Here is a 17,832-nt window from a genome sequence, read left to right as displayed (position 1 = left end):
AAAATACTAACAAACAAACGACCATCCTGATTTTCAGCATGCTTACTAAGCAGTGGGAAACCACTGGGAGAAAGATACTAGAAAGCATGTCAAAGTGTAATACTTTAAATAGCCATTGATGTTTTCCTCCCCAGAAAAGAAATATGAAACAAAGAGAACACGACGGCTGGTTAATTCAACGTCCAATTCAGCTGTTATCAAAGGTAACCCTCACTCATTGACTTCAGTGAATAACCTGGCAATATTCAGTCACTTTTCAAAAGTGCCCCTTAATTCCAAAAAATTCAATTTTGGCAGTGTGTAAGACACAGACTGTGCTTAGTAGAGAGCACCTTACAGATATCATTGATTCCAAGGGGAGGTTCAAGTTCCTACAAGACTGATTAATGAAGTCATAAATTTTAATACCAGAAAGGGCTGTTATGGTAATGCAGTCTGACTTTGAATTCTGAGACATCTGGAAATGTCACTTGCATGGAACCTGTAACTTACAGCTGAGCTACTGCATATCCATAGGAAGATAAGGCAGCATTCAGTCTTGATTTAAAGACTTGCATGACAATGAACCTATCACATCCTAGATAAAGTGCTTCACAGCTAGTTACCTCGGATTTCAGTTCTCTTTTTTTTCACTTCAGCTTCTAAGCATTATATTTTATTATGACCTTGTCTGTTAAACCACCCTTTCTACCCAGGAATTGTAACTAGCCAAGCTGAGCTTACATGCAGTAAGGCTTCGTTTAAGTACTTTGTTGTCAGAGAGGAAAACCGCAGAATTTGGAGGGGAAAAAATGCACGTACGTGATCCTGATGTACATGGTTCTGATGAGCTGGCTGAGGAGCCAGGGATCCTGGGGCCAACAGGCAAGGACGGGCAGGGACAGGCAGCTGAAGTAAGCTGCCTGTCCCTGGAACAGGCAGAGAGAGCAGGTGGCATGCTTGCAGCCCTGGCAATCTCACAGAGACACCATGACTGCAGATTCCCATGATGACAGTTTCCCCAAATTATTTTTTTTCCTTTTATAAGACGCTTTCCGAAAAGCTGCAGCCTTTGGTCTGCACCCCCTAAGCCATACACACACCTTGTGATACTGGAGAGCATTACTTTCTCAGGTCTCAGGAAATGCCTCCTCCTGTTGCTTGGTTGTTTTTCTCTTGCTCAGCTGCTGCCTTTGTTTGGCATGCTCAAAGCAGTTGTCTTCATAACTTGCGATGTTGTGTTTTTTTCAACTAGTAACCGGCCATCAGTTAGTTGTTTATAATGTTGGGTCCTTTGTTTTCAACATTTTCAAGGCCTTTGCTGTTATCCCACGCTGAACTCCAGTTCACAGTAGCTGTCTGACACAAAGCTCCAGTTCACAGGGCAGGTTCTCACCACAGGTTGGTAACAAGCCCCGCAGGCCAGGACCGGGGCCTTGCAAAGTCGGCATTGAGCCTGCGGCCTGCTGCTGGCAACGGCAGTGCTCTTGTTAATAGATTTCATTCATTCTAGGTTTCACAGCAGCAGAGGGAACTGGGCTTTAGCTGTCTGTGCAGCATGACCTCCCCAGCATTTACTGCACCACTATTCTCTAAAATGTACTGCCTTATACTTAGTGTGCCCTAAAATCTCCATTCCTGCATAACTTTGAGTTCAGCTCTATTAAGATACGTGTTGTTCAAACACGTGATCGTAAGATCACTTTAATCAACCTACCTTCATCATCACTTAGCACTTCACATTTGGTCATATTCTCTTTCGGATTACTGCTAAAGATATGGCAGAAGTCTAGACTAAACCCAGTAGTCACTACAGGGACCTCCCTGGATGTATCCCCTTTGAGTGGGGATAGTTGCGCTGGGGGAAAGGAGCCTCTGCTACCTTTTTTTCTGAAAGATTTAAGCCTGCAGTCCCCCAAAACATGGAAGAACTCAGCCTGCTTAAAAGATGGGACTGGGTCATATGTCTGAACATCTAATTACAGTGTCATGTTATTGTAAAAAGACAACGGGTTTTTTTTTTGGTGGAATTTATGAAGTTCTAAAAGAAACTAAAATGCATCAGGTATAAAATAGTATTTATTATTTTTCAATAAAGAACATTTTAAGAACATGTATTAAATGTCAGCATAGTCATATATACCTACATGTGTGAACAAATATATGTCATTGAAAACTGATACAGACTGCATATATACGTTAGTCAAGGCAAATCTAACCCATATTTGTCCTTATTCTGGATTTGCTGGTAGCATACAGAAATATTTACAAGGCCACCCTAGCAATTTCCAGTGCTAACCTATTTTCCTGGCTAAAAGCCACCACCCCCTTCAGGCTGGAAAAAGGTAAGGGTAAAATATATTATATATCCAGGTACAGATATACAAATCTGAAAATTATTTACATTTCAACACCATTGTAAAGGAGGGAGTGTCTAAAAATTGGGTGGTTTTGTACAGGAAGAGAATTTGGTCCATCATCCCAGGCACAAACACAGGCTGGGCAGAGAATTGCTTAAAAGCAGCCCTGAGGAGAAGGACTTGGAGGTGCTGGTGGACGAGAAGCTCAACATGAGCAGGCAATGCGCGCTTGCAGCCCAGAAAGCCAACCGCATCCTGGGCTGCATCAAAAGAAGCACGACCAGCAGGTCGAGGGAAGTTATCCTGCCCCTCTACTCTGGTCTTATGAGACCCCACCCAGAGTACTGTGTCCATCTTTGGAGTCCTCAGCACAAGAAGGACATGGACCTGTTGGAACGGGTCCAGTGGAGGGCCACAAAGATGATCAGAAGGCTGGAGCACCTCTCCTACGAAGACAGGCTGAGAGAGTTGGGGTTGTTCAGCCTGGAGAAGAGAAGGCTCCAGGGAGACCTTATAGCAGCCTTCCAGTACCTAAAGGGGGCCTACAGGAGAGATGGGGAGGGACTCTAATGACAGGACAAGGGGTAACGGTTTCAAACTGAAAGATGGTAGATTTAGATCAGATATTAGGAAGAAATTCTTTACTGTGAGGGGGATGAGACACTGGAACAGGTTGCCCAGGGAAGTGTGGATGCCCCATCCCTGGAAGTGTTCAAGGCCAGGCTGGATGGGGCTTTGAGCAGCCTGGTCTAGTGGGAGGTGTCCCTGCCCATGGCAGGGGGGTTGGAACTAGATGGTCTTTAAGGTCCTTTCCAACGCAAACCATTCTATGATTCTATCATCTTACTGTTCTGCTTTAGATTTGTTTCCTTTCTTTGGACTTGACACTGTACTTCTTGTAGAGAATCGGTTGATAAGAATATAAAAGAATAATATTAATGCTGTAACACTTAAGCAAAAACTTTTTCCATTTCCAAGGGGTTTGCTCAATTTGAATAATTTTAAACCCAATTAAAATATTAAAGTTTTATCAATTATGTTTTGCCCAGATGAACTGAACATTCTACAAAATAACACTGGTGACTGCACTGAGCAGAAAAGCATCTCACTCCACACTAGCACTCAGACGAATTTGTATTTCCCACTTTGAGGTGGGGATTTGATGCCAACCAGGACGTTTGGATTTTACTGTAACAGAAATACAACACTTTATGAGCCATAATTTCACAGTGGTGAGAAGACACAAACCACAAACACCACAACTTGGAAAATCGGGAGTCTTTCTGGGTATTTTTTTTTTTTTAGCTTTACATAACTTCAGGTAAAAGAACTTGCACACACGGGGCACAGTGTATTTTGCACAAAGTGAATAGCTTAAATAATTATTTTTTTTCCCTCAACTTGATAAATCGTGAAAAACCCAACCAATTATTTTCTCACCTCCAGCCTTCCTCTCTAATAGGATTTACCTCTAGGTGAGTTAAACGTACCATTTTTTCTCAGTGAAGACACGTCCACAAAAGTCCCGTGTTGGGCAGGAGACATCTGGAAGCTGCTCCGCGGTTATTTTTGCCAGGGAACAAAAATGAGGGGTCGCTTTCCCCGTAAAAAATGGCTTTTCCCTTCTCCCCATTTCTCGTGCTCCACCGACCCCAGAACAAAAGAAACGCTTCCCTCTCCCATCGCCACCCGACCTCACGGCCCGTACCGAGCGGGGGCAGAGGCCGCACTGCCCGCCGGCGGCCTCAGGAGACCGGGGCGGCGCCGACGCGAACAAGCGGCCGGCAGCACGCGGAGGAGCCCCGCGGGGAGGGACGGGGAAGCCGGCGGGAAAGGAAGGGGAGGGGAGGGGAGGGGAGGGGAAGGCCGGGCCGGGCCGTGGTCCCCTCAGGGCGGCCGGCGGCTGCTGGCGGGGCGGGGCGGCGCCGCCGGAAGCGCGGCCAGCTCCCGCCTCGCGCCGGGGTCGTGGGTCACGCGCGCGCCGCCGCCGCGGTGTGAGGGCGTCCCGCCGGGGCCGGGCGCCCATGGAGGGGTCCGGGGAGGAGGAGGCTGGGGCCGACGCGCCGCTGCAGCAGCTGGTGAAGCGGCAGCGCAAGGAGAAGCGGGAGCTGCAGGGTGAGGGGCGCCGGCGGCCCGGCGAAGGGGGGCGGGCGAGCAGGCTCCCTCAGGCGCCTGCCTCCCCCGGAGTAGGCGGCGGGGAGGCTTCGGCCTCCCGCTCTCAGCCTTCCCCTGGCTGTGAGCCCCTCAGGGCTGCGGGGGAAGCTCGGAGAGAGCCGGAGGGAGAGGGGCGGGCAAGGCAAGGCGCAGCGCAGGGAGGGCCTTGGAAAAGGAGGGAGCAGCCCTCGCACTGCCGGGGTTGGGGGGGGGACGCCGGCAGTGAAAGTGCGGTGTCTCGGCAGGGGGGTCACAGCCACGCTTTGCTGCTGTCGTTCTGGTCATGGAGGCGGGCCGCTGAGCTCGCCGCACTGTAATCTTGGGAGTCTAACAAGGCTTGAGAGACGTAACGTAATGATGCTAGACCATTAACATTATGTTAACGTTTTGCAATTTATTTATTTTTTTTTTTTAAGTTAAAGAAGGTGTGGTTTTGTAAGGCATTTTAGGTTGAAAAGACAGCATTAGGATCCTTGCTGCCTAGGCAGGTGTTTGTTCAAAGTGCAACTGATCTGAAATTAACTTCATGAGAGTGGTGAGACACTGGAGCAGGTTGCCCAGGGAAGCTGTGGATGCCCCATCCCTGGAAGTGTTCAAGGCCAGGCTGGATGGGGCTTTGAGCAGCCTGGTCTAGTGGGAGGTGTCCCTGCCCATGGCGGGGGGGGTTGGAACTACACGATCTTTAAGGTCCCTTCTAACCCAAACCATTCTATGATTCTGCCCAGCCACATAAAGTATCTATAGTAGAAGACCTGTGTGATCTTACGGTGCTACATATGAACTGTTCATGAGCCACATTTCACCTATCCAATTACAGTAGATTAATATAATTAAGTAGTTGTGCTAGCTGGATTCTGTTGAGTTTTGTAGTTGATTATAACCTTTTTGTTAAGTCTTTCTCATTTCTGATGTTGATATTGCCTTTTCCTTGTTTGGCTTTTTTGGTATATAATGAAATAGGACCATCTGCAGCCTTTTATCGGTTAGAGTGTTAAAGACGAGGAGAGACATTATTGGTCTGCATATTGTCGCTTTATCTATATGAACTTACTGTTTTGAGATGCCTTTTCCTTCCTCAAATTTGGTTGAAATTGAAAAGAGGGGTAGAAATCAAGCGTTATGGTTACATGGCTGGAGCACATGGCACATTGATTGGGAGATGCTGAGGAACAGAGGGTTTTTCCACCTAGAGGAGATGATGAGGGAGTATCTAATTGCAGTCCTCCACTAGCTAAAGATAGAAGGGGTATACAGAAGACAGAGCCACAGTCTTCCCAGTTAGGAGAGGCAGGTGACCTGTAGGCATGCATTTTCTCACTTGAAAAATACATTCCTGATAAGTGCAATGATTAACTGTTTCACAGATAGCAAAACAGTTTATTTGTAAGAATTAACATAAAGTGTATCTCAGCCTCTGAAAATCCAGCATCTCCTCCAGTTGATGATCCTTGTCTCCACCACCCCCTGTATACTCTCCTTGTGTATTTATGTGTGCCTGTTAAGTCCTGGATTTTCTTCTCCCCCATTATGTCAGTTTTTATGAACTAAACTGCTTTTCTGCCTGCCAAACTCAGTTGACTCATCTGTGAGCTGAATGCTTAACATAAATCTTGCAGTGTGAGCATTCTTGCTGCCTCCTCTTGAAAAGTTTCATTATCATTGGCATCATCTTCAGCTCAATTGTGTCAGTCAAGGGTGAAGGACAGGAAAATGTATAGATGATGACTAGCGAGCAGGATGTTAAGTAATTGGTGCTATAACTCTGAAACAGTGAATACAGCAGTGATGAGAGCTAGCAGGGTGTGTTCATGTAAAAGCGCAGGCTGTGAAAGCTGTTTGTTCAGCCTGGAGAACAGAAGGCTATGGAGGATCTGACTGTAGTTTCCGCTGCCTAATGGATGGAGCCAGACTCTTCAAAGTAAAGGGCAGAGAATGGACTAGAGACAATGGCTGAAAGCAATAACAAGAAAAAGTCCTCCTGGGAGGAAAAAGGGAAAATATTTTTATAACAAGAATGTTTAAACACTGGGAAGAAACTTCCCAGAAAGGTTGCAGAATGTCTGTCCCTAGAGACTTTGCACAGTCATGTGAATAAATTCCAGATCAATCTGAATTCAGGTAACTTGATGTAGCATTGAATTCAGCCCTGCTTTGAGCAGAAGGCTGAACTAGATGACCTCCGGACATCCTTTCTAACCAAACTATTTTATGATTTGAGAAATGGAGCCCTGACTTACAGCCTAAAAATACTTACTGAATTTAAGCAAGTTGAGGGTTGTTTTTTTAATTCTTGAATATCCATTTTGCTTTTAGAAGCTTTATTTTAAGGACAGGTAAACTCTGTTTTTACTTTTAATCTGCTACTTGTGTGATAAAAAACTTACACGCCTTTGCTGTGACAGGATTTGAGATCTCAGTGCCCAGATAATCTTTTTGAAGGCAACAAGCTGAGGTCTGCTAAGTTGATGAGTTCATAAGTAGTATAATAGTAACCTCACACAAGTTTTTGTCTTCTTCGGATACAACATTAGCATCTTTTAAGAAAAATATAGCTGCTTTAAAGTGTGACTGTAACAGGGGGTCTCATAGTTAAAATGTTAAAGCATACTGATATGTTGATATTTGTGATTTTTTTTCTGTATGACTTGCACTTCTCTTTTCTGCAATGACTGTGGAGTATCTATATTTAGAGGTGATGTTTTATTATGCTACTTCTCTAACAGCAAAAATTCAAGGCATGAAAAATGCTGTTCCCAAGAATGATAAGAAGAGACGAAAACAGCTGGCTGAAGAAGTTGCCAAACTAGAGGCAGAACTTGAACAGAAGCACAAGGAGGAATTAAAGCAGTTGAAGGAAGCTTCACCTGAGCAGAATAAGGTAGGTGCCTTAATTTTAGCTGAAGTTGTGTGGATACAATTTGTGTTAGGGCTTCTTTAAATTTTAAAAATTATAATAAAGTAACACTTCAAAGTATTTCTCTTTTTCCTTACGGTATTAGTCACTCTTCATCTTTGGAAAGATTCAGCTGTTATGGTGGGTGTGCAGTGCTAGAAGGGGCATTTAGCTGTGGGGTTTTGCTGTTGTTATTGAGCAGTATTTGGGTTTGCTCTTAAGACTATGTCAGTAGTTCAGTTGTCTTCGAGAATTTTTTTTAATTTCCTGTTACGTTGTCACTCTAATTTTCTTATGTAGACTACTAGAGTATTGTTGGCCTTCAGCAGGCATTTAACTGATGTAGTGTGTTTTGTCTTGCAATTCTGTCGAGACCTTTTTGTAAGCAGACGCTTTCTGTGATGATGAGAATTGTCTTCTTAAATGCTACTGTTCTGCCATGTTGGCAACGTAGCTATGTATTTAAATGCTTTCAGTTTGTTGTTTGATGGCGGACCACTTACTTCTTAACAAAGGCTTAGCATTATTCAGTTTAGCTGCAGGAATGAGTAAACTAGATGCTATTAAATACTTGTGTGACATACAATAATTCACCTATGTTTTAGCACTTAATTAATAAGTAGAATGTTGGAAACTCCTGTCATAGTGAATTTGCAAGCCATAGACTTAATTCTGTGTATCCAATACTGAAAAGAACTCTATTTGTGTCATGTGCCTGAACCTAAGGACTGTTTGTGCAAGTAGGCCTGTTCACATACTTTCTCCTACCTAAACGGGAATGGAGCTTATGGCTAAATTGGTGCAATACAGTTATCTGTGAATAATGCTAATGCTCCATGCTCATATGTCTCCTTAAGTGTTTCCATAACAGCACTTGTCTTCTGGCTATTTAAATCCTGTAAAGAAACAAACAAAAACTTGTCTGCCTGAGGCTTTCTGGACTAGATGTTTTCTGATTAGTGACCTAGCAAATATTTAAGCAGAATGTACTTTTGTTTGAAAATGAGAGTGAAAACATTTCTGAATGATTTTTAGAGAAATAGACCTGATTGAGAAGCATCTGCTGAGAATCCTTGTGAAAAAGTTTTCAGTTGCGAGAATTATGACCCTATAACAATCTTCTGTAGTAGTGCTTAAGCAGATGATTGATGCATAAGCATTAAATGTAACACTTCTGTTTACCTGTGTCTTAGATTAGTTTCAAGAGTTTGTTTTATTTTGCTAAATGAGTTGTCAAAACTTTACGATGGAGGACCTTTCAAGCTAAAATCCTTGCCCTGGACATAGCTTTGCCTGAGAGAATTTTGTTTTGAGATGTGTAGTTTCTTTCACTTCTCAACTTTTTTATTTGGATTGAAACATGCCCATCCTTTCAAAGGAGGTACCTAGTTCGTACCGTTATGGGGTTAGTTTTGCGATTTTTCTTGAGAAGTTATCAACTCCCTGTGTTTTTCAACTGCTGCTTATGCTTTGGTATGGAAGGTGGAGTCGTCTCCTGCTTTAATTGTCACAGAACTTGGTAATGGCTGTTCGGGTACTTCAGTTGGCTGGGATGGAGAGGAATACTTTCCCTTTCAGCCAGTGAGCAGTATTCACGCTTCAGTGTGTAAGCTTGTAAGAGAACCTGTAGACTAAATTTGAGATGCACAGTTCGTAACTGTCTCTTTGTGGAGACTACAGAAAAAGTAATAAAATGCATGACAGTGGTTTGGGATGTGAAATGCTTTACTTCTGGCTGTGATGGGTTCTGTGATATACACAGATCTTTGTGGTTAAATTTCATAAACGTACCCTGGAATTACCTAGGAACAGAACTTAAAACTGTTTCAGGAGATGCACATTTTGGTTATCATTTATACTAATAAGAACATTTAACATTTTTTCTTTCTAGACAGATTCTATAGCTGATGGGGTTGCAAATTTAGAGCTTGAAGGAGTAGAGCAACAGATTCAGCATCCTCGAATATCAAAAGCACAGAAGAGGCGGGTATGACAACGTTTCGAAATTTTACAAATATTTGATTGAAGTTACGTTCACTTTAACTTAACTGTAATAACCAAAGTTAAACAATTTTGCAGGGGACATTACCTGGCTAATTCAGTATTGATGCTGTACCTACTGGGTGCCTTGAAAATCTGTAAAGCTGCTACCTAGAGATATGTAAGCATTTTATAAATAGTTATACTTTTTTTTACGCTCAGCCATGAGCTGGGAATCAGAATAGGTCAGCAGATGGGAGCCAGAAAAAACAAATGATGTAAACCAAATGATTTTAAAATAAAGTCACTAAAAGCATTAATAAAGGAATAAAATAATTGAATTTAAATAATGTCAAATGTTATGTGGAAAATATGCAAGTAGTAGAACTTCACACATTTAACAAAAGAACATTAATACTGAAATTCTTGTAAATTTTTGAATTGTTAAGAAACACTACCTGGTGTCCAGGCTATTAGGGTTGTATCTTCTTAAGCTTCAGGTGTTAAATTGCAATGCATTAACATTCTCATTGTACCTGTGTCAATGTTGGTTCAGGGCCAGAGGAGCACTGCTTTATTGCAGAGTCCATTCCCTGCTACATGTCAGTACTGCAGAGCTGCCTTGTAACAAACATGATAAAAAAATGTTCTTAATTCATTGCACCATTTCTAGGCAAACTAGAAACTCTCTAGTCTAGTTTTCCTATATGGTGGTAGCCTAAACTAGTCTGGTCTTGATTTGTGCTGAATTTTAAGTGTGAAAGTGAGAAGATCTTTCTCTGTACTGCTTCCTCTTTTATTTGCTCATATACTTTGACTCTTATTCCCTTATTATCTTAAGCATAAACTTATGAAGCATTCTATAAAGTCATTTTTATGTTATGTATTATTACATCCCCTCTAGTATTCTCTGTATGCGTTCTTATCTGTCCTTTAGGTTAGGAGCAGTCTGTTATGGTGTATAGTACCTAGCTTGAGGGAGTTTCAGTTTCATGACATGAGCTCTATTATTCAATCATATGCATAAGTGGTAAATCTCACACTTATTATGAAAGAGTAATATTTTCCATTGTTTAATTAGAATTCTCATACTTGAGTTGTTTGCCAATGCAGTGAAATAGGTCATCCCGAATAAATGACTACCATTAATAGCCTTTTTATGGGTGTTGCAAAGTGTTATTTTGCATCTTGATACAATTAAGATGTCTCCTGTCACATAGTTTTGGGTGTGGTTGTCAGAAGCAGTTAGGATATATTGGTCATTTACCATTTGCTAAAGTTTCGGTTTAAGAGGTCTCTTAAGATTTGGTAGTGCTGATTCGTGAGAACATTTCTTGGTACATTCATATCTGTGAAAACATTTGAAGAGTTAGAAGCAAGCACTAAGTCAAGAACTGTACAGGCATCTTCTAACCTTTATTTTTTGATATAATTTTTATGTGTTTTTAATCCAAGGAAAAAAAAGCTGCCTTGGAGAAAGAAAGAGAAGAAAGGATAGCTGAAGCTGAGATAGAAAACTTAACGGGTGCTAGACATCTTGAAAGTCAGAAACTTGCCTCCCTATTGGCAGCAAGGCACTTGGAGATTAAACAGATCCCTTCAGATGGCCATTGCATGTACAGAGCTATTGAAGATCAGCTCAAGGATCGCCAGAATTCCTGGACTGTTGCAACTCTGAGGAGCCAAACAGCAAAGTATATGCAAAGTCACTTTGATGACTTCCTGCCATTTCTTACAAACCCCAATACTGGAGACATGTATAGCAGAGGTAAGTCTTGTGGCATAAGAGATTTTAAAAAGTGTTCTATTTCTGGTAATTCTCTATCTCAGTTGCAGCTGAATTGGGACTAACCCATTATAATGTTTGTTCCTGAACTTTATCGGTTTGGCTGTGTTTTATGGAACACAGAATTATGATCTGCTATGAAACTTGGTACACTTGAATCTTTATAATTTTTCTTTTTTCTTTTAAAGTAATCTAGCAAACATTATTCCCCATTAAAAAAAAATAAATCAGAACTTGCAGGTTACTAGATGGTAATCATACGCTGGGATGTGATTTATGTTGTATTATGAACAGATTATCTACCAGGTTAGGGATGATTTTTTTTTGTCATCTTTTATATTGGTGTTTTCAATTTACGTAGGAAAGCTGTTAAAAATAAGCGTGAAATTCAAGCAAATCTCTTTTATAATAGTTTGCATAAATGCTTTTTCTACTCTTTATTTTCTCTGCTTATACTAGGCCTTTTGAGCCCTTTCTTATAAACAGACTAAACTAAAAAATGTAAAGGCATTTAGTGTGAAGCAATGGTGTAGGCTAGTAAATGCAATTAGATGGAATTTAGGTACTTCTTATTTGAGCAATACGTGATTTATTAATTTCTAACTATGTGTCTGGAACACCATGCAAATGACTTTATACATTTATTTAACTTACTGCTACATTCATTTAACAGTTACTGCTGTGGATTTCATTTGGTGACTCTGAAGTAGAAGGTGTCTTTCCCATGTTGACAGAGATAATTGTCGCAGGCTAAATGTGCCCCAAGAGAATTCTGAATGAAGTTCTGCAGAGCAGCAGGGAGTGTGGTGTTCTTATGTCTCTTAAGTCTGTTATAAAGAGAATGTATGAAAAGCAATTCTGAGCAGTCTTCAGAAAAATCTGTTCTTTCCTTATTAGAATCTATTCATAGGGTTCAGAAGCCTGAAGGGTTGTAATTTATAGATTTGAATTATAAATTCTGTAGAACATGGTCTGCAAAAGGTTTATTTAGCTATTAATAAATGAACTATTGGGAATAAATAACTCGGAGGTAAAAACCAAGGCAGCTTATTTGGAAATTAAAAAAAAAAAAAAAACAAACAACAAACAAACCCAACAGCTGAACTACATTGTTACAAGATTTTAAAAACATACCTGACACCTATCTAACATAAGAACTAAGCATACTACTTACTATCACGCTCTTTTCTAGAGTTTCCAAACAACACCCTCTAAAACTTAACAGGAAGAAAACTATGCGATTTTGTGCTTGTTATTAACAGTTCCCCTAAAACTTAACAGGAAGAAAACTATGCGATTTTGTGCTTGTTATTAACAGTTCCCTGAATAAAAAGTTTAAAATAAAAACCTTCTTTTTATTCCCATACTTGTTTTTATTCCTATCTTCAGTCTTAATTTTTCTTTCTAAAACAGTAATGGGGATATTTTTGGCCTCTGGTGTTTTTCTTTTCCCTTCCTTCTCTTCAGTGAACATACATATTTTCCTGTATAGTGTGTTTGGACTTTTCAGGTTCTAGTTCTTCATTCTACAGTCAGTATTTTCAGAAGTACTTCTCTTCTCAAATAAGAGAAGTACTAAAAGTTGTCTCTCCTTTCCCCGCAGAGGAATTTGAAAAATACTGTGATGATATAGCGAATACAGCTGCATGGGGTGGTCAGCTGGAAGTAAGTATTGTATGGATAATTTTTATTTGTGAAATTCTCGAGTGGGTGAATACACCTTCAAAAAAGGGCTTCTTAAGAAGGAATACCTGAAGGCATAAGGGAACATAGTCATAAATAGTTTATCAAGAACTTTCTCCTATGGTTATAAATTGTTTTCCCAAATCAGTAACTTTTCTGGTGATGTGCTGCTGTTCTGATATATTTGACCACATGCAAGTTAACGAATTCAGTAGTTCTAAACGTCATTAGAAAGCCTGACAGTATGACTGGGGAGAGTGTTTTATTATGCAGACTTAAGATGGTAACAAAGCTGACTATAGCAGAGCAATGCTAGGTTTTTGTAATGTAAGCCAGAACTTGAGCTTGAGAAAATACATATTTATTTTAGTTTGACTTATTTGTTGTTTTATGGAAGAGTAGTCACGAAATCACTGAAGCTAGCCCAACGTTACCTGTGTTGTGTCAGGCAACCTGTTTTCAATTAAAGCTTAAAAAGTTAGAATAATTTTATTTATTTTAATAAAGTTTACTTTCTAACAATATTTGAAATGTTATGCCTGAACTTGTGTCTGCTAAAACTAAATGTCATGTCTTCCTCTTTCCTCCCTACATTGTATTTAATCCTGTTATTGAATTGTTTTTACGCCTTAAAGCTAAGGGCTTTGTCGCACATTTTGCAAACACCTATTGAAGTAGTGCAAATGGATTCCCCTCCCATTATTGTTGGTGAAGAATATTCAGGCAAACCGATAGTACTTGTGTAAGTATGTAATTTTACCCCTTCTTAAAATTAGTGCACTTATTTCTATAGCAGAGGGCTCAGCTTTGATTCTTACCTGCTCTTTTATTTTCTGTTACGTATCTGATGTTGAAACGCTGCTCGAATAATGATCTTGCAGGTCAGAAATTATGTTTGTGGTTGACACACTTAGCTTAAAGATACTGTAATTAGCGTTCTTAAAATGCTGACAATCGGTCTGAAGTGTGATTCAGTCACTGCTTTATAGAATGCTACAGGGTCATTCTACCTGTTAGATAATTACAAAATAATAGTGAAATTGATATAAGATACTGCAGGAAACCTTTTTTTTCCTGTTCAAAGTTTATGTCAATACGTGCCTGAAAGTCACCAGGATTAAAAACTGTCTGTATTAATACTCTCCTATTTAATGACCCTACATATTTTCTGTGCTAAAACCTGAATTTATTTAAGCTATCTTCCAGTGCTGTTAATATTTGACGTGACGTATACTTTTAGTTACACTGAACGCTAATTCTGTAACTTTTTTTTTAGGTATATGAGACATGCCTATGGATTAGGAGAACATTACAATTCTGTACAAATTCTAACAGATGCTGCTACAGAAAATGGCAGCTAGCATACAAAAGTCATAAATCCACATGGATAACAGTTGCGTCTTGATGCGTTGGGCTACAGACAGTTCCTAGACAGACCGGGAAGTAAAACTAAATGGAATGGATTAAAAATGAAAAAAAGACATGCAAAGTTTGACTATAAATCAGAAATTGCTCTTGATTTAAAACAAAACCAAACCAAAACTGCACAACAGTATTTTAAACTTGTTGGTATTAATCATGTTTAGATGATCTTCTCTAAAATGGCGGCTGTGTAGATCAGAAGTTGTTGTTTGTTTTTTTTCATAGAGCTTCATGCCACGCTGCACTGAAAATGGAGAGTAGTAAATGTTTTCGTTAATGTGCATCTCTGCTGAAAAATTAAGGTCACCTGAAGGCTCCTGTTACATTATTTCCAGCAGGTTTTTATGATCATGGAAGAGTTAAGGCATTTAAAATAATTTATTTTATTTTGATTGATGGAATGTCCTCTACAGTGTTTCTTTAGTTCTATTTGGATCTCGCTTTAACACTGTAGGAGGGATCCCCTTCTTTATTTGGTCAGAGAAGAGCTGGAGGCAAGTCCAGTAGTAAATGTCTTGTTTGGCTGAAGGAGTTGCACGATCTTTTTATTTTAAAGACCTTCATCTAAGATTTTTACCAAAGTTTGAGGACTTCACTTTTTTCTTTTTTTGCAGTTGACAATAGGAACCAAATGCTTGATGCTGTTCTTAGTACTGAATCTGTAGGAAGAGCATTGTTGGTTTTGACCATACATCATTACATTGATGCAAGTTGACTCTGCTATTCATCCTTCATAGTCTTTCATCTGTGCATTTCTGTGATACAGAAATCTTATAAACAGAAAGCTCTTCCATGTCCTCACTTCAGGTTGTGAAACTCGTCTGAACTCATCATTTATGGATCTCCTGATCTAAGCACTTTGTGATCTAAAGTTTTATAATGCTTAAAACAGCTGGTTGCATACAGGTGTAAAAATAACCACCTTGGGTTTTGTCAGTAACTTTAAAGGTGATCTGCAGAAGAATTAAGTTTATTTTCATTGCCCCTTATGATACACAGAGACTTGAAAGTTGGGTTTTTTTAATCTGGCTTGACTTTTTACATTAAATGTAGATTTTTTTGTCTTTAAGTTACTGTAAATGTGACTCCAAAATTAGCAGCATACTGAAACCAAAGTTGTATTGCAATTGTTTTTTTTAACACTAGAACTGATTTATTTATTTTTTGTTTTTTAAAAGCCTTAGTCAATAATATGACAATTGTCTATATTTTAGTGCTGATGAAGTGGTTGGAGAAAAGTGTTTCATGTCAAGTTTAAACACCTTTGCCCTGATTTGAGGATTATGAACTAACAGCGTGCATTGTGTAGTCCTTCAGTAAAGCTAGCCAGCAGATTGACATTCCTGGGACTTATAAATTAGAAAGAAAAATCTTCTCTTTCTTAAGAAGGAGGAGATAAGTGTTCACTTTATGGATCGGATTATGTCTGATTTAAAGCACTTTGAGAGAGAGGGCGGGGGAAAGAGAATCAGACAATTATAGCAGGGGTTTTTGGAAGCAGAACTTGAATTATGACTTCTTTAGACTGGTGCCTACCAGGAAAACATTAACCAGGTCAGGAGTTTTTACATCCTTATTTATCTGATACAGTATAGCAAATATAGCTGTATTTATAGCAGCTGGTTTACTGTACAATTTACTACCTTGATTGTATAAAACAATGTTCTTAATTTAAAAAAAAAATTGTATACAACAGTATGGAAAAGGTGTGTCTATTCATAGTACCATTCACTACAGAATTTCACTAAAATTAATAATCAGATATACTGTTCTCTGTGTTGCTTAGAATTGATGTGATATGAAATGCACATGCTGCATTTTATAGATACCCCGTGAAAAAAGTTCTTTGGCTTATTGGGTTTTCATTCTTGCTTGATTAACTGACAGAGAAAAGATGTCAGAATTGTGGAATGCCTGTACCAACAGTTTGTCCTATTGAAGATGTTTACAATTTGTATAAAGCAAAATAATGTTTTAATATAGTGAGTGAAAGATCCTTGCTCGTGCTCTATGGGACTTGCCAAAAAGTAATAAATCTGTTTATTTGTGGCAAATCTAGTTGTGGTCACTTTTTATTTTGTACTTCGATTGTTCACTTCTTAATTCTGAGTATCAATAAGTTTACTCGTTTCATTTTTATAGCTATAGGGTCCTACTGTGATATGAATTCTCCAACAACTGACTATTCCTATTCAAGCACACAAAGCTTTGCTATTTATGGAGTGATGTTGTTTCTAAACAAAATTTATCGTCAGCACTTCAGGAGTTAAACTCTTCTGAAAAGCTGTATTTGAACATACTATTGAACTTCTCCATACACAAAAATGATCAAGGGAAACTGAGAGGGTTTGTTTTTTTTTTTCAGAATTTAGCTTTTAACTTTGTCAGATTACATGTTCTCTGCAAAATAGTATGACTTTAAGGATTTTTTTAATTTAGAATAAATAAATCATATAAAATGCAATGAAGCAGTGATGTTCCTTGTGCACCTTTGTACAATTCTCATGACCTGTTGTATTTACATATATTAAAATATTACACCAAAGCTGAAGCACTGTGAAGAGGGGAATTTGTTTCACAACCACTTGTCTCTGAGCAAAATTGTCACTAGAGGCACTTTCTGCCTCCTGCCCATGCTCTGTCCTTCCCGTCTCCTCCTTATAACAGGCAGTTCAACAGTTGTGACAGGCCCCAGGAAAAGAACAAGGCTGAAATTCCAGGTCTATGCAGAGCAGATCCCCTCTGCCCCTACTCCATCTCAAGGAGTAGAAGGTGCTGGTAGCGCTGTCACAGGGCAGATCTGATGCTGTGGGGTGGTGGCCTGCCCTCTGCTGTGTTATGCTTGAGTGTAATATTGTTATGAATTACAAAAGTGAGCATTCCTGTAGCTGACTGTTGGTGACAGATGGGGTAGGGGCACTGCCTTCTGTGGTTGGTATCGGGGCTGTGAGCTTTATCCAGTTCTCAGCCTTCCTCCACCAGCGCTGGTCACCTTGCAGCTTATGAATTCAGTGACGGGACAGTTGAATAAGTGGAGATAGGCAGCATCTCTTTTGTAGACAAGACCCGTGGTCGCAGTGCAGAGAAGTCATGGTGTATGTTCTGGGGAGTCCTGGTCAGATGCGTTCCATAGGTGTGTTGGATAAGCGGCATCTTCAGGGGTGCAACAGCCATCATGCCAAAGGCGTGAATGCTAAATGCCCTGGGGGAGGCTGAGGGGAGACCTTACCACTCTCTACAACTACCTGAAAGGAGGTTGTAGTGAGGTGGGGGTCAGTCTCCCAAGTAACAGGCGATAGGACAAGAGGAAAGAGCCTCAAGTTGTGCCAGGGGAGGTTTAGGTTGGATATTAGAAAAATTTCTTCACCAAAAGGGTTATCAAGTACTGGAACAGGCTGCCCAGGGAAGCGGTTGAATCGCCATACCTGGAGGTATTTAAAAGACAGGTAGACTCGGTGCTGAGGGATATGGTTTAGTGGTGGTTTTGGCAGTGTTAGGTTGATGGTTGGACTCAATGATCTGAAAGGTCCCTTCCAACCTAGACGATTCTATGAGATACTCAATGGCTGTGGTGA

The 17,832-nt window shown here is 40.0% G+C and overlaps 2 protein-coding genes across 2 annotated transcripts in view; one reads left to right on the top strand and one right to left on the bottom strand.

The window, feature by feature from the left end:
* Positions 1 to 4,156, bottom strand: part of PIP4P2 (phosphatidylinositol-4,5-bisphosphate 4-phosphatase 2) — a 42,373-nt gene extending 38,217 nt beyond the window's left edge. Inside the window, exon 1 of the mRNA XM_054192134.1 lies at positions 3,830 to 4,156. Coding sequence (XP_054048109.1) covers positions 3,830 to 3,884 — 55 coding nt within the window. The 5' untranslated portion in view covers positions 3,885 to 4,156. The remainder of the gene's footprint in view (positions 1 to 3,829) is intronic.
* A 149-nt stretch (positions 4,157 to 4,305) lies between these two features.
* On the top strand, positions 4,306 to 16,778 carry OTUD6B (OTU deubiquitinase 6B). The gene is made up of 7 exons (XM_054192801.1): positions 4,306 to 4,454; positions 7,217 to 7,371; positions 9,278 to 9,373; positions 10,822 to 11,134; positions 12,756 to 12,817; positions 13,471 to 13,577; positions 14,112 to 16,778. Exons 1-7 carry the CDS (start codon positions 4,364 to 4,366, stop codon positions 14,194 to 14,196), a joined length of 909 nt encoding a protein of 302 aa, XP_054048776.1. The 5' UTR covers positions 4,306 to 4,363; the 3' UTR covers positions 14,197 to 16,778.
* Positions 16,779 to 17,832: the final 1,054 nt, after the last annotated feature.

The sequence above is a fragment of the Rissa tridactyla genome, chromosome 2 (genome assembly GCF_028500815.1).
Source record: "Rissa tridactyla isolate bRisTri1 chromosome 2, bRisTri1.patW.cur.20221130, whole genome shotgun sequence".
NCBI classification, from domain to species: Eukaryota; Metazoa; Chordata; class Aves; order Charadriiformes; family Laridae; genus Rissa; species Rissa tridactyla.
Note: the sequence above shows the minus strand (reverse complement) of the source record. Positions and strands in the feature narration are given on the sequence as shown.

Coding starts and splice junctions, on each gene's coding strand:
- OTUD6B (XM_054192801.1), top strand. CDS start 4,364: ATGGAGGGGTCCGGGGAGGAGGAGGCTGGGGCCGACGCGCCGCTGCAG. Junction 7,372..9,277: donor CTTCACCTGAGCAGAATAAG/GTAGGTGCCTTA, acceptor TTTTCTTTCTAG/ACAGATTCTATAGCTGATGG. Junction 9,374..10,821: donor CAAAAGCACAGAAGAGGCGG/GTATGACAACGT, acceptor TTTTAATCCAAG/GAAAAAAAAGCTGCCTTGGA.